Raw genomic sequence first — 16,261 nt, 5'->3', positions numbered from 1 at the left:
TGATTGCTGCTGAATGATTGCACTTTTATTTATTATATTGTATTCATATTAATGCCTCCACCCCAAAAAAAAAGAAATAATTTGCGGGTATTTTAAACATGTTTTTATGTGCTACAGTGAGATAAGATATTTTGACATGAAACAACGACTGCAGCTTTTTTTAACTGGACGGACCCCGCTCCCTCTCCCACCACGGAGTGTGTGCACCCAGGGAGAGGCGGGACCTGGGAGAAGTAGAATTCCCCGCCCACCTTCACCATGTTCAGCGCTTCCTCCTACAGAAGGGTGGTTTGGTAACAAAGGGTGTCGCCGCCACCCAGCAAACGTTTCTCTCTTATCACAGATGATCAGACCTACCAAAACCCAAGTCTAGCCTTGCGATTTGAATCGTGGTGGAGGTGAATGTAAGTGAGTGAATATAACTATTTAAGGAATAAAGATTCGATAAGCTTTGTTTATATTCGACTCTTCATTGCAATGAAAGGCAAATAACAAGAAAACTCGTAAAAAAAAAAAAATACTCCTGAGATGGAATGCATTCACCTCTTAACTTTAACCATGGAGCGCATTCCTGTCTGTCTATGTGCGCGCCTGTGCGTGCGTGTGCGCGCATGAGTCCATATGCGTGACGTCAGGGCCCCAAACAGCCCTCCTCCAATCCGGAGCTCGGAGGAGCTTCCGGTAGAGGAAGCTGGGTCAGCTGTCACTGTCGGGAGGACGTGAAGGGGAGCAGTCGACGGAGGAGCCAGCGCCGCGCCACGGCCTCACTATGACCACTTTCACCCCCAAACTCAGCGCCTACACGATGACCCAGCTCAACGAGCTGCTGGAGGACGACGAGAAGCTCAGCAACATAGTGCAGGAAATGGACGAGGTACGGGCTTTGTGTGTTTGCGCGCCCGTGTGTTTGTGTTTGTGTGTGTCTGTCTCACCCTTTGTTGTGTTTTCGTGACGCTCTCCAGGAGCTCCTCCGCACATTGAAACATTAGTAGGCCTACAGTACATCTGTTAGTTATTTTGTTCTTAACTCCACGCCGTCGCTTGCAACATTGTAACGAGAAAGGGAAGAATAAGCAAAGCCCTTATCTCAAGTTACAAGCCCTTACTTCTCTGTAGTCTGCGACATTTTGTCCCTCAGGAGTTCAGCTCCACATAAACCACATTAACTCTTGAATACATCAACTCGTGTTTTGTAGAAGCCTAGTTCTGGGAGGTTGACTGGGGAGCTTCACGGTCAGATCCCCCAGACTACTGTTGGTTTAACTTAAGCTTGTCGCCCCCCCCCTCCCCACGCTAGGCCTTTTGTTTGGCCTCTTTTAAATGATGTGTTTTTAACTTTTAAAACGTGTCTCCTGAATACACTCAGTGTGTGTGGTCTGTAATACATTCCGTGTATGTGGTGCATGCTGTACTTGATCGCCATGCACCTGTCTAGTAACTGCAGTCAGAACGTGAACTGATGAAAGTCGTATTGTGTGAAATGGTTTCGACCACAACATCATGTGGATTTTCCTCCTGCACCCATCGGGTATATATGCAGTATATACAGACTCAAGTGTGCAGTGCTAGGTATCGTTTCCCCTTAATCTGTACCCATGGAGGTCGGTCTCCTGTTATCAGCTCTCTGTCCTTGGTGGAAGGAGGGATTTTTTCCACCGTGCCAATAAACCAGTCACTACTTGTTCTCCATCACAGGCTGTAAAGCAATTCCTTAAAGAGACACGGGTTTTACATTGAAGCCCCGCCTAACAGTTTTGTTTTTGGATGGCTTTTGTTCTCTCTAACTTTCTGATAAAAGAGGAACATCATCACACTTCAGCTTGTGGCTTTTAAAATTGGGGCTGATGCAGGCTTGTGGCTTTGGTCGCCTCGCAGCAGAAACAAGAAGTTGCCGTCTCTCCTCTCAGGGTTTTGAATCGAGCCTCAGTGGCCACTTAATCATTTGTATCCTAGGACAACAATTTGCATACAGCAACACAACCAGGATGGCAGTTGCCTTAGAACAGCGACATGTGTGTGTGTGACAGTGTTAGGCTGCACATATAAGGCTGTAATAACACTGATGTTCACACATTAATGCTGCAAATATTTGTATAGTTTGTTGGTGCGCATACAGGGTGAGACCTAGTGTTGTGGGTGCTTCCCCAGCCCGGTGTTGTGTGGATGCACAACGTGTCAGACGCCCTCTATTGTCCACGGCCTCTTCTGTTTAACGAGGGCCCGTTGAGAGCTTCGCTCTGGGTCAGACTCACCAGAGGCAGGACTTCTGGTTCACCATCGTAGCAACGCAGGAGGGGTTGAGCTCTGACTAGAGTGATTTATGTTTACAATCTTGAGTGCTTTGGTTGACTGTGTACAGATCAATAACACTGTAACTAAATCACTTTTAATCGTCTTCCACCAAGCGTGAAGCCGCTGTCTTTGCTCCTCTATAAAAGGCTGCTTAAGATAACAATAATATACTAATTATTATATGCTAATTATCATATGTAGACGGGACATTTTGGTACGCAGGGGGGATTTCAGGTGTTGTTTGGGGCGTGGGAGCACCTCTCTCTGGGAGGTGTAGCGCCCGGCGACGTCTCCATAGTACCCGAACACGTTAACACCCGGTGGCACAATGGCCACTCAACGAGACACCGGCTGAAACCAGAGAGGCCTGTGAGCGCCAGCCGGCAGGAACGCCGATCCCGTCCTCAGATACCGACACAAGCGGCCCATTCAGAGCGGCCAGGCGTCGCTGATCACAACAAACCGGGAATATGGAGACAAACCGACCAACGCAGAGGTCTCTCTGAAGGAATGTAGGCTCCGTAGCGTCATCTCCTGGAGGCCAGGCCGCCACTTTCCGACAAGTTATGTCATGATTTATGACGGCGGTGCTGTAAGGTGGAGTGGCAGAAGAGACAAGTTGGGAGTGGCCATTGTCTTTTTAACTACCATGTGCTTATTAGTTTCTTTCCTAGCCGGGGGTTTAGTGGCGTTGGTAGACGTGTGGAGGTCTGATCTCAGGACATTCCTTTCCACCAGCCGACCCACGTTCAGCCCAATTTTTCGATGTTTTTAGACGCTTTTTGTCCCCGCTGGGATCCCACCCTGATGCCTCTGGATGTGTGGTGTCTTGCTCCAGAGCACTGTGGTGGTGGCAGGGAGGGGGATCCCTGCTGAGACCGCGTCTGGAGCATCTTTCTGCCATGTGTCGTCTCACGCTGAACTGAATTCAGTCTTTTCTCGGTTTCCGTTGTAAGCTCATGAACGCGGTGGTTGTGGTTAGCACACAGGAAGCACAGGAACTAATAAGAAAACAGTGAGCCATCTCAGGGTGCTGCTCGTTGAATCTGCTGCGAGTACTTGGGTATGTGTTGTTTCTGTGGCTGTTGGTTTAGGGAGTGAGCGACTGGTAAACATCTCCACCCAGCACCGGGTAAACAGTGAGGGGTGGACTCTGTCAGAACAAGGCTGGGCAGCCACTGCTCTCTAAAGGCCTGTCTGTTCCCAGCCCATCACATTATTGATCGGCTAAAGCACTCCTCACAGACGCTAGGTTGTTCTCACCGGTGCAGTGGCGCTGTGCTCATGTTAAGGCCATCCGTTGTCAATTATTGTCCACTTCCCTTTGAAACAAGACTGCGTGTGTTTTTGGGTTCTTTGTGTCGACGAGGGCGCCGCTGCTCATGTATTAATAGAGCGGCCCTACTGTATTGTTGCCCGTAACCTCCGTCGCTCAATTACACGTTAAAACCGGTTTGGTGGGATCCTGTCACATGAATTGAATGAACATCCATGTGCAATCTCTCGTAGGACTGAAGGTGCTTCTGTCACTCGTCGCAGCGCTTCATTGCCTGACTGCTGCTGCTGGGGAGCGTGACAAGGAGACGATATTGAAGGGCAAGAGGTTGAGGCCGATTTACTGCAATGAAGATGGCCTTATGTTGACATTTACTCGTTGGCTCACTGCTAAATGACAATACCACAATGCTGATCATCAGGTTGGGGACAGCTTGTTATTATTTATATTGTATGTTATAATAAATGACATCCCTGCATGATCTGAAATGACCAGGAGATTAGCCTCGTTCCTCAGCCGTGAAGCACAGGGTAATGGGGGAGTAAGGTCTACAGTTCTCTGTAAAACCACGACATTAAGCTAAAGAATCATTCACCCAAATACCGTTTTGACCATTGCTTATTTTTTCCTTTCTTTTTCTGGTTTCCTCCTTCATCTACAAAACCACTGGAGGCCATTTTGTAGCCCTTGATTAAATTTGTTTTTAAATTGGATAATGACCAAGAACTGGCTGATTCTCAACGGCTACAGGTTCTCACTTGTTCGTTTTACTGGTGCAAGTCCCTCCCATGAGAAAACCTGGTCAAAACGACGGAGAGTGTCTCCCGATCCGGTGTCTCCACCACATTTACATTTAGACGCTTTGATCCAAAGTGCAGGTGGATTCAGAGACTGTTCACCAAGGACAGGCTGGTTCAGGCAGCCAGTGGGCCTTGGGCGGCATGTGGCTCAGGGGGCAGAGCGTATTGGCCGGTACCCGGCCGGTACCCTGCTAGTTGGATCCCTGGCTCCTGCTAGCATGAGTGTCGAGGTGTCCCTGAGCGAGACACCTCCCCCTGACTGCTCCTGACGAGCTGGCTGTCCCCTTGCATGGTTGTCCCCGCCGTCAGTGTGTGAATGTGTGTATGAATTAGGGCTTTGACTCCAAACTTCGTCATTCAAATATAATTCGAATATCAAAAAATATATCAATATTTTCAAATGAATATTAGGCAGCCCTTAATATTCAAACCTGTTATGAGCAGGCCAAGAGGGAGAGACGTCGGAGAACCCCACGCAGTCTATTCATAATATTGTAATGCCCACGGAAGAGGCAGTGAATGAAGTATTGATTAGACTGCGATTTATTAGAAACATAATAAACCGTTGGAACACGCAAGACCGGTAACCATAGCAACGCGGTAAACGAACCTCGCGAAGCCCAACCCAGCTCTTACTGAAGGCATTTAATTGTCAAAATATTATTGATAAATATTAGAATATATTCGAATATTAATAAACAAACAAACTTCAAATATGATTTTTGGGCAAAAGTCAAAGCCCTAGTATGAATGGGTGAAGTTTGGGCAGTATTGTAAAGCGCTTTGAGTGGCCGCTGTTTAGAAAAGCCTTGTGTAAATGCAGTCCATTCACTATTTACCATGTACCTTGCGTTCTAAGGCAGAACTGTTCAGCTGTGGTCCCACTCCCCACCCCTGCCCCCCCAGCCTGCTGACGTTACCCCCCCTCCTTCTGTGTTTGTTCCTCAGATGCAGGGTGTCCAGCAGAGCAAAGACACCACACTGGCCAGCAACCGGAACCTGGCAGAGCTGAACCTGGCCCTGCAGCCCCAGCTGGAGCAGAGGAAGGAGAAGCTGTCCGCTCACTACAGCTCCCTGCAGGAGAGCTTCGAGACCTACCAGTTCCGCAAGTCCACCCTAGGTAGGCCAACGCTCGACTAAAGTGGGACGGCTGCTGTTGGAAAACCGTAATCTTCATCATGGTGAACATCTGAGCCTGTGTTGCCACTCTGACACTCATACTTAAACTCATATTTACAATTATAAACATTACTCCCTATTTTACTGCAACTCCAATTGTTCATAAAAAACACGTTTTGTGAATAGTTTTGTTTTGACTGACTCACTATGTTTGGGACAGGCTTGGTGGGAAAATGCCTTTTTTAACCAGAGGCTGGGAGAGAGTGTGAGAGGGTGTTGCATAGCAGGAAACAAGAGCTCCAATTTGTTTGACCTAAAAACAATCAGAAGGGCCTAGTGTGTGTTCTACGACTAACAAACAAACCCAAGCGAACATGTACACAAATTGTTAGATTGCTTGCACACACTAACAGAGGCGGAACCATGAGAAGAGTCTGAAGGCTCCACCGGTCTTTGGTTCGCTGTCCATCTTTAGAAGACTAAACTCGACCCAAGTGGCAGATCACTAAACCTTCAAGACAAAACAAAACTGTGCCCTTTGTCCAACCAAAACCCTTGTTTGACACATGCTGTGTTGTGTGTTTGACTGGGAAGTTTCCACCTACTAATCATGACTAGTGAAACATTGTTCAACGTTATCTCGCCCTCATGCGTCGGCCTCTTTCTCCTGTTTGTTCTGTCATGCAGACCGGTTCTCCCACTTTCTGGGTTCCCTGTTAAACTGATCGCCCAGCCGTTGATGACTAACTGTGTGTTTGTGTGTGTCTATAATATGTGTGTGTGTGTCTATAATGAGTGTGTGTGTGTGTCCTTAATTACATAATGGTTGCTCAGCCTCTCAGTTAAAATGTAACTAACAGCGAATGCTGTATGAGTCTTCCTACTGTTCCACTGATTGAGAAGAAAGTTCCCCTTTGCTTTCTTCTTGTGGCATCAATCTAAGTTTAGGGTCTCTCTGAAGTCGCCGTTTCTTTCTTTCTCGCTCATCTCGTATTTGACTCTCAATCTACTATAAACTTTTTGAATTCCTTAATGTTGGCTTCAAAGTTGTTTTTTCCCAACTTTTTAGATGTAGTTAGCCCTTCATAAAGCACTTTAACATCACAATGAATTGACAAAAGAAAGATGATTTTGCTTTTATGGGCACTTCCCAAGAACAGGCTATGTAACTATATGAAAGTTTATCCTCCAGGTGTCTAATATTAAAACAGCCAGCCAAACCAACCTCTTGTTCCGTGCGTGTGAGGTATTTATTACCGAACTTTATAGAAAATAGGTCAATAGCTCAGCGTACCGTACAGAAGCCGTTTTATGTTTCCAGTTTAGAACGTGAGAACAAACCTGTAACCAAAATGACTGCTATGGGTATCTGTTATTGTTGGCTTGTGTCTCTCTGGTGTGACCATATTGTTCCTGGACTTGTCAACCCACTATTTTTATTTGAATAATAACTTTATTTAACCAGGTGAATCGTTAACGTGGCTCTGTGCATTGTTATGCAGAATGACAGCAGGTATGCTAGCTCGTGAACTATTAACAGAGAAAGGGAGAGAGAGAGGGAGGCAGGGAGAGACGAGGCTTAGTGGAGGGTAGATGTTGGACTTGGAGAAGGACCGCGGAGCACACTGCACCCCGCCATCCATGTTTTAATTGTAGCTATTAATGCCCTCTTCTGGGGTCGCACTGTCTGTCTTCAGGGAGCTGGAGGTACTGAGTTGCTCCGTGCTATTTTTAACATGCAGTTTGTTTTTAAAGGCATCATAGACCAGATAGGACTTTATCTGCAAAGAGATTGAAGTCTGGTGACTACTTGTGCAGACATTTTCTGAATATAAATAGAATCAATAAATAAATATACAAATAATATAACTAGCAGACAATGGGGAGTGGAGCCTGGTAAATAATCGTTGGTGTTTGTGTATTTGTCCGGCTGAATACAAGTACAATGTACACTTCTAGTTGAGTTTATAAATGTGACCTTTCCAAAACACACAATCACACTCCATGCTGTGTGCCGGGACACCTTGCTTCCATATTTACCCACAGGAGGCCGACGTGTTGCAAAGAGCCATACAATAATTAGGGGTGTAAGCGTGTTACGACGTGTTACTTCACACACGCATCCAGCCAGTGTTTGTGGTCTTCTTTTGATTGGAGCGATGGCTTTTGTCAAATGTAGGTTACCCCCCCCCCCCCCCCCCCCCCCCCCTCTCCCTCCTCCTCCTCCATGCCCCTATCTGCTGCCCTAGTTGTAGAGCGGCTGTGAGCGGGGACATACGTACTTGCAGCTGGAGCAGGGTGGCTTTCTGACGGGCTGACCGCCTGGGCCCGCCACGCAGGGCCGCTCAATTATGGAGAAAAATAAATCAGCATTATTTTGGTCAATAGTTTCAAAAGTTTGAACCAATCGCTAACATTCGGCCGGGAATCACGTTGCGCGCAGGCTGTAAACAAACCAATCACCGTGCGTGAAGATGTCCGTCAACGAGAGCTGACTTTAACGTCATTGATCTCAGCCACTTCCTCTGTTCGCTGATTGGACGCAGAAAATTGAGATGGAGAAAACCCACTAACATACCGCAGACCCAGACGGTACTGAAGGGATATTCTAATAGAGCAGAAGCGCTTAGGCGGGCGGAGCCACCAGGCTGCATTTATTCAGCATTTCTCTCCAAAAAACACTTTGTCACTGAGAGCTTTGGAATTTCCCCTTAAAAAAAAGAAAGTAATTAATGTACAAATGTGTATCCAGGTGTTTTATTCAATCATAAATCAAACATTTTAATGAATAAAACAAATATACTTAAAAACAATAAAGGTTTCAACTCGTTTAAATATGCGTTTGGAGATCGACCCAAAAACCTAAATCACGATGAAAATTCGATTCATTGCACAGCCCAGCCGCCACGTGTAGCGGGGTTCAACTGTGTACGTCCTTTCTGCTATATGGCCCATGTACTCCGGACTCCCATACGACCCCTTGAACCTTCCGGCATGTGTTCTTTAACCCGGTCTATATAACGCTAGCATCGCGTTAGGGAGATATATTATCTTTCCCACAGGGCACTAATCTCCCTGTTGTGATCTGATTAGGCTGTTGGCCACACAGTGGAAGGGGTTTCAAGGTCTCTAATACTATTATTCAAATTGCTGATGTTACCGATGCAAAAGTTCCCGATGATGGGTAGCTTGCAGACGGCGGCTAGCTTGACATTTGGCTGCTAGCTCTTGGGATGGCAGCTAGCTTGACGTTTGGCTACCAGCTCTAGGGATGGCAGCTAGCTTGACGTTTGGCTACTAGCTCTTTGGACGGCAGCTAGCTTGACATTTGGCTACTAGCTCTTTGGATGGCGGCTAGCTTGACGTTTGGCTACTAGGTCTTTGGACGGCAGCTAGCTTGACGTTTGGCTACTAGCTCTTTGGATGGCGGCTAGCTTGACGTTTGGCTACTAGCTCTTTGGACGGCGGCTAGCTTGACGTTAGGCTACTAGCTCTTTGGATGGCGGCTAGCGTTACGGGTGGACACAGTTGAACATGGCGAGAGAGCTAGCATTAGTCATGGTAGCCAGAATAAGGATATTATTGGAGCCAGCGGGACGGATGGCGTTACACCACTGATCCAGCGGTACCACTGGAGCTTGGGTTGCATGCATTGGCCGTATTCGATGGCGATTAGGGTCAAATATTGTGGCAATATTATTGAAGATGCTTATGTCACTGACTTCTTTGTCATTACCGTTATTAGTTGACTGCAGGTCTCGCCCCCTCTCGTGGTTGGTCAGCAGTGAGTCACCAGTGCCGGTTTGTTATTTGACCGTTCTGTAAAGCTGTGGAGTCCAAGGGGTGGTAGGGTAGACCCGGCCCCCGCCCAGCCACCAGCCTCAACACCCCCGGCCCCACCGCTGAGGACGAGAGCCCCCACTGGGGCTTTGTTGTGGGGTTCCCCCCAATTTGATCGCTGGGGAAGAGTGAAGGCCACACGTCGACACACGCACGTACACACACGTTCTTCAAGGACCCCAATGTGGATCCATTTCCAAAAAGAGCCGTCTTGTGATCCATGAGCAGGGTGCGTGTGCTCTGCTCTGGGGTGGAGGGGAGTGATCTCTAGCCAGGGATTAGTTTTGTGTGTGTGTGTGTGTGTGTGTGTGTGTGTGTGTGTGTGTGTGTGTGTGTGTGTGTGTGTGTGTGTGTGTGTGTGTGTGTGTGTGTGTGTGTGTGTGTGTGTGTGTGTGTGGACTTCAGACCCGCCATCTCCCCTCCCTTCCTCAAGTTTCCCTCACTGTGTGTGTGGGACTTTGAACAGCGCAGATCCGCCCATCGTTACCACGGTGACCATGAGGCAGTTGAACTGCTCCACCATTTCAGACTGATTATAATTTTTTTTAATTGTTAGCATTTTGTGTTGCATTGTTTATTCTCTACTTGTGAACAATGAAACGCATCCACGGTATTCGAAGGAAAATCCTCGTTTTGCAATCATAAATGATTTGAATTTGAAGATCTGATCATTGCCGACCTAATCAAATCCACCCTGTTCCTCTACACGACTAATGAACAAAGCCCTTCTCTGCTATTGTATAAATAGCCCATCCGTCTCACCAGGAAACGCGCATATCAGTAAAAGTTATTCTACGTGTGGGGCTTTCTAGCAGAGTGTCTATCAGCCCGGCCAGACCCATCTGTGAGGCCTGATCCAGGCGGCCTTGACGTCACCGCGCAGACGGCTCGTAGATTAAGCCCCTCTTTTATCTGACCGCACTACAGACCACTAGCTCCCTGGCTACAGGGCTACCTGCTCCTTCTCGACTCTGGCTGTGTCTCCTACGTTCACATTGAGGGCATTTATCAGACGCTTTTATCCAAAGTGACTTACAGTAAGTACATTTGGCCGAAGGAAGAGAAAGAACATATCGCTGTCGGTACAGTAAGGATGTTCATAGTACCATGTGCAGTCACTAAGAATCGCTAGGTTAACCCATTCCCCGTATACAACACAGATAGCTAGGGTAAGATGTTACACAACGCTAAGAACTATTTTTAAGTGCAAGGACGTACAACATACAATAAACGTGTACATTAAGCAACAGGACCCAACATACAATAAGTGTGTGGGGGGTAAGGGGGGAGGCTATGCAGAGTCTAGGTGAACTAGTCTCCAGAGGAAGTCTCCCCCAATGTCTCCCTGGTTTCTCCCTCTGCCTTCTGTGTGATCCCCCTGTCGGCATTTTACTTTCAGCCTTCCTCTAACCAGACAGGTTTTTAGTAACGGAGGCAGAAACTGTCTGATCTTCCGAATAACAGGACAAGGTTACACAATCAAAGTCTGGCCGCATAAATACTGGCTCAGTAGAGCCTTTCTCAGGGGTTATTATTGATTATCTCCACTAGGAGATGGCTCTTCATTGATCTCTTGATGGGGGCTGTGACGGGGCTGCAGAAGGAAGGACTGAGTGGATTAAGTGTGCATCCTTCCAAATGTCCTGAATCTGTGTCTATCCTCATTTGAACTATTTGGTTTCTGTAAATAATTTGCACTATTTGTGTCGTTTCTCAAACATGGGACGTAGAGTATGTGGGTTCTGGATCTGCTAAAACTTGGGTGAATCCCCACAGTGATGTGTGAATCCAGCCATTAGAGGCGTCTGCATACCTCTCCAGTATCCCTTTTATCTCTGCTGAATCCCAAATGCAGCTCTGGTTGGTTTATCAATACAAGCTAAACCCTCAAGGCCCTTTCCAGGGAGAGTCCTCGCTTGGTTCATTCCACACGGCAAACACGGCTCAGCGAACAGACTTCCTTTGTGACTGCTGCTCAAAGCTACTGCACACTTTGGATAGACACCCTGCAGCAGGATGGAGGACAAGTGAGGCTTCAACAAGCGTTCAGCAACAGGCTAAGCTTTTTTTCAGTCGCACGCCATGACTCAACATTCAGAAAAGCAGAACCGTCGTCATGCCACACCTCACATTGACTGTATCAGTATGTTGAAATGACCACATTACTTTTGTCTTTTGTCTTCTTTTGTTCTTATACCATTTCTTTCCTTCCTGAGTCCTTAACTTAAGTATTTGCCGATACTAAGTATATACCGATATAGCATCTAGCATTGTAGCTAAGAATAGGGTTAGGGTTAGGACTTGTTCATATTGAAGGGGTCTCTTACGATGACAGACATGTATAGAAGTTAAGCGTTGATGCGTCAAGGTTTTTAGGACTTGGTTACTCGAACGCACGTTATGTCGGAGATGTTTATTATTCCGACTTTCCAACTCGGATTGTTAACGAACGCGGCAGAACACCGTAGTGTTTGATGTTCTCTGTCTGTGTAGTAAATGGGTCACGTGATGGCATCAGATCGGCGCATAGACTTGCGTACTCTCCAATACCCGATACATTTTAGGCAGTATCAGGGATATTTCCGATGCTGGTATCGGTATCTCAAGCACTACGTTAACATGGCTGCTCTCCTCCTTGTCCTCAGACCACACCTCTGGAAACACGTCCCTGGACACCCTGCTGGCGCTGCTGCAGGCCGAGGGAGCTAAGATCGAGGAAGAGACAGAGGTAAGCAGGCCCTCCTGGAGCACGCCCTCCAGCCTGGAGCCCGGCCTCCGGCCTGGAGCACGCCCTCCGGCCTGGAGCCTGGCCTCCGGCCTGGAGCCCGGCCTCCAGCCTGGAGTCTGGCCTCCAGCCTGGAGCACGCCCACCAGCCTGGAGCCCGGCCTCCAGGCTGGCCCCCGGTGTCTCAGCGGCTCATCTAGTGCCGCCATCGCTAAGACGCTAATCTCGGCGGCAAAGATTGCACACCATTCCCGCCATGGTGGTTCCATGTCAACCGAGGACTCATTATTCCTGTGTTAATGAGTCTTCTTGTTCATCACAACAGCATGACCTCTTCCATCCCCCCTCCCTCCCTCCCTCCCTCCCTCCCGTGTTTCTCATTCTCTCTGTCTACCTCTTTCTCTCTCTCCATGTTTCTTCTGACTTTCTGTCCTGCGCTCTCTCCCGGTCTCTCCTGCTCTCTCCATCCAATCGTCTCTGTCCCTCCCTCCCTCTCTCGAATGTCCCTCCTTCTGACCCTCTCCTTCCAACCCTCTCCTCCTGACCCTCCCTCTGACCCTCTCCTCCTGACCCTCCCTCTGACCCTCCCTCTGACCCTCCCTCTGACCCTCCCTCTGACCCTCCCTCTGACCCTCCCTCTGACCCTCTCACTCCTCCCCTCTCATTCTAACCCTCTCCCTCTGACCCTCTCCTCCTGACCCTCCCTCTGACCCTCCCTCTGACCCTCTCCTCCTGACCCTCCCTCTGACCCTCCCTCTGACCCTCTCCTCCTGACCCTCCCTCTGACCCTCTCCTCCTGACCCTCCCTCTGACCCTCCCTCTGACCCTCCCTCTGACCCTCCCTCTGACCCTCTCCTCCTGACCCTCCTCCTGACCCTCCCTCTGACCCTCCCTCTGACCCTCCCTCTGACCCTCTCCTTCTAACCCTCTCCTTCTGACCCTCCCTCTGACCCTCTCCTCCTGACCCTCCCTCTGACCCTCTCCTCCTGACCCTCCCTCTGACCCTCCCTCTGACCCTCTCCTCCTGACCCTCCCTCTGACCCTCTCCTTCTAACCCTCTCCTCCTGTCGTCTCGTGTTTCGGCAGAACATGGCGGACTCCTTCCTGGACGGCGACGTGACCCTGGACACCTTCATCGACGCCTACCAGAGCAACAGGAAGCTGGCCCACCTGCGGCGCGTCAAGATCGAGAAGCTGCAGGAGATGGTGCTCACCGGCCAGCGGCTGCCCCAGGCGCCGGCCGCCAGCTCGGCCCTGTCGTCGGGGGCCCTGCCCATGGCCCTCCAGCACGAGGCCTCCGCCAGCACCCGCTCCCCCATGGCCCAGCCCCGGAGGAAGCCCCCCCAGCCCCCGCAGCAGCAGCAGCTCCCCAGCCCCGGGCCGGCTCCGCCCGCGACCGCCGCCCCGCCCGCGACCGCCGCCCCGCCCTCCGTCTTCTACACCGCCGCCTCGCCCTACCCCCCCATCCCGCCCCGCTCCGGCCAGCAGTTCCCCAACATCCCCGCCGGCTACCCCAGCCACTACCTGTCCCAGTACCCGGCCCAGTACGCCCCCGCCCTGCCCCAGCGGCCCCAGGGCCGCCTGGCCCACCAGCCTGGCTTCATCATGCAGTAAGGGCCCCGCAGGGGAGGGGGGGGGCCTGGGGTCAGCCAGGCCCCCCCCCCTCCCCCTGGACTCCTCTGGGATTATTAGTTTCTTGTGTTGCTCCGTGCCTCCTCGCACGAACCCCGCGGCACACGGACGCCGGGAAGACGAGCACACGGGGCGGGACGCCGTGCCGCCGCCATGCGTCTCTAAAATAATCTGTTCATTTTTCGCTGTGGTTTCTTTTTGTCTGTGCAGTCCTGTCCCGGACACTCCCGCCACGTCGCGGGCGGAAAACTACAACTCCCAGCGAAGAGAAGCCCACGCGACAGGCCAGACCACCGTCCCCCCCCCCCCCCCCCCCCAACACTCCAGAGCCATCCCCTCCTCAGCATCTTTTTGACCTCCTACGGTGGCCTCGGGCCCAGCCGCCCCGCGAGGTCACTGGTTCATCTCCGGCGTCTCCTTTCGTACCCGGGGACACAGGGCGCTGAGCGGAGGACTGACGATGTTGTCATTATGCAGCGGTCGTAGATCGCCGCGCTAGTTGACCGGTGATTCACATGCAAGCAGAGAGACCTGACATACTGTGTGACTTCCAGGTTCTCGTTCATTCCCACGGATACACTCGGAAAAATACCAATCCATAGGGTACATAGGAATATTTATCGCATTTAAACGCTATTATAATGTGTGTACTAATGGTGTTTTGTTAATCACTGGTATAGACTGAATATCATTGTTTAGGTGCAGCGCCTTCTTCAAAGTACAGGCAGGGCGGTATGTTAAGGGGAACGCATTTCACCGTGGATGGAGCAGAGGGCCTTACGGCGGTATGAGGATCCCATGTCGAGTTTATTTTAACCAGAAAATCCCTAAATTAAGGATTTGGGTATAGCCATAGAGAGCATCGCCCCCAGTGTGTGTGTTGCAACACCTGAGCTGAGAGGGTTTTCACAACCTCCGTCTGCGCAGTGTGAAGTTTTGCCAACGTTAGTAAGAACACTTGAATTAGGAACTTGTCGGCAGAGCGCAGGCTTATGTCCGTGGCCGAATATGCATTTTTCTTGATCTTCAGAAGTGGTGGTTCATCTGTGGCATGTCTGTCCACAAGGAGACCATCCGCAGGGGGCTTCATAACTGCTGTTCTAAACACAACCAGATCAATTGAGTTCAATAACACTCCATGTGACACACAAGCACACACACACTGTTCAAGAACCAAGAGTGCCTACTTGAACTGATGTTGTTGCTCGAGGAGAACCGGCATTTATAGCTGAGTACAATCCTTGGTTCGCCCATATGCTGGTCTCTGACCTCAGGACCCAACCCTCTGACCCGATGTCATCTGGCACTGCAAGCAGAAGTGCTCTTAGACCTAGCCCCCCCCCCCAACCCAACACCAGAGAACAGTACCTGCCATGGCACTGTCTCCTATGCACCCTCTGTCTCTCTTGCTCTGTCTCTCTCTATCTCTTTGTCCCTCCCTCTGTCACTATCACTGTCTCACTCTCTGTTCCTCTGTCTCTATCCATCACTCTCTCTCACTCTGTCCCTATCAATCACTCCATCTGTCAATCACTGTCCCTATCTATCACTTTGTCTCTCTCTATCCCTCTCGGTCTGTCTGTCTTTCTGTTTCTCTCTTTCGTGCCATCTCACCGTCTCCCACTCCGTCTTTATCTCCTGCTCGCTTTCCCTCCCTCCCTCCACCTCTCCACGTCTCTCTCTCTCTCTCTCGCTGTCAGAGTATCGGAGTTGATTCCCGCTGACGCAGCGCGTGCCGGAGCAACATGGCGGCCGGCTGCGTGTCCAGCGACGGTCACGGTACGCTAACCTCCTCTCTGCTTCGTACGGAGACTCTGTGTGTAGCGGGCACCTTGGTGCATCGTCTTCAGAGTCGGGAGAAAACGGAGATGAAGATATTCTGTAGTGTGGCTGGGGGTGTGTCATATCAACCAGGACTGGAACAGGAATACTTTGAGTTGTCGCTTGCGAGCGTTTGCAGAAATGATAGATGCTACGGTAAAAATGTTTCATGGAACCAGCATTTCTAACAACTAACATTAATAATTGTTGTGTGCATGGCCTTTGCTGTTTTAATTGTGAAGATACCTCTTTGAGTAGTTATTGTTTATTTTTATTTGTGTTTGTTGAGGTGTTTGTATCTTCAGTGGGAAGCGATCGTCTTGTATCCATAGTTTTTATTATTATGTGGTTGGTGAACCTGTCATTCTGTTTATGTAGGTAATTACTTTCAAGGATATTTTCAAATTCAATAAATCAAGTTTTTTGTATACATTATTTCAACCTTTTAATGTTCTCTGGGAATACACAAACATACACCCATTATCTCACAAAAGCCACAAATCGCTTAATTTGTAGATCGCTTAAAAGTTAAGGTTAATCGTCTGCCTGGTGAAGCAGTGGTTAGAGATGGAACCAGCTCCACCTAGCGTCCACCTAGAGTTACTGCAACCTGTTAAAAACCTGTCAAAATAACGCTGACATATTTCACGTGTGTGTGTATTATGTTCCCCCATAATCAACCATAACTAATAACCAGTCTGTATTAGCAATCATCGATCCGGTAAACACATTACGCCCCCCCCCCCACCCCCAAAT

General features: G+C 49.4%; 1 protein-coding gene across 1 annotated transcript; it reads left to right on the top strand.

Annotated features, from left to right (window-relative positions):
• The first annotated feature begins 583 nt into the window (after positions 1–583).
• On the top strand, positions 584–15,940 carry vps37ba (VPS37B subunit of ESCRT-I a). The gene is made up of 4 exons (XM_030369731.1): positions 584–874; positions 5,317–5,488; positions 11,973–12,055; positions 13,139–15,940. The coding sequence occupies exons 1-4, from the start codon at positions 770–772 to the stop codon at positions 13,664–13,666; spliced, it is 888 nt and encodes a 295-aa protein (XP_030225591.1). The 5' UTR covers positions 584–769; the 3' UTR covers positions 13,667–15,940.
• The last annotated feature ends 321 nt before the right edge of the window (positions 15,941–16,261 follow it).

The sequence above is a fragment of the Gadus morhua genome, chromosome 11, assembly GCF_902167405.1.
Source record: "Gadus morhua chromosome 11, gadMor3.0, whole genome shotgun sequence".
Classification (NCBI taxonomy): domain Eukaryota; kingdom Metazoa; phylum Chordata; class Actinopteri; order Gadiformes; family Gadidae; genus Gadus; species Gadus morhua.
This window is presented reverse-complemented; position numbering and strand designations above follow the sequence as displayed.

Excerpts from the sequence above, each read along its gene's own strand:
- vps37ba (XM_030369731.1), top strand. The coding sequence starts at position 770 with ATGACCACTTTCACCCCCAAACTCAGCGCCTACACGATGACCCAGCTC. Across the intron at positions 875-5,316 it reads TAGTGCAGGAAATGGACGAG|ATGCAGGGTGTCCAGCAGAG; the intron begins GTACGGGCTTTG and ends TTTGTTCCTCAG. Across the intron at positions 12,056-13,138 it reads AGATCGAGGAAGAGACAGAG|AACATGGCGGACTCCTTCCT; the intron begins GTAAGCAGGCCC and ends GTGTTTCGGCAG.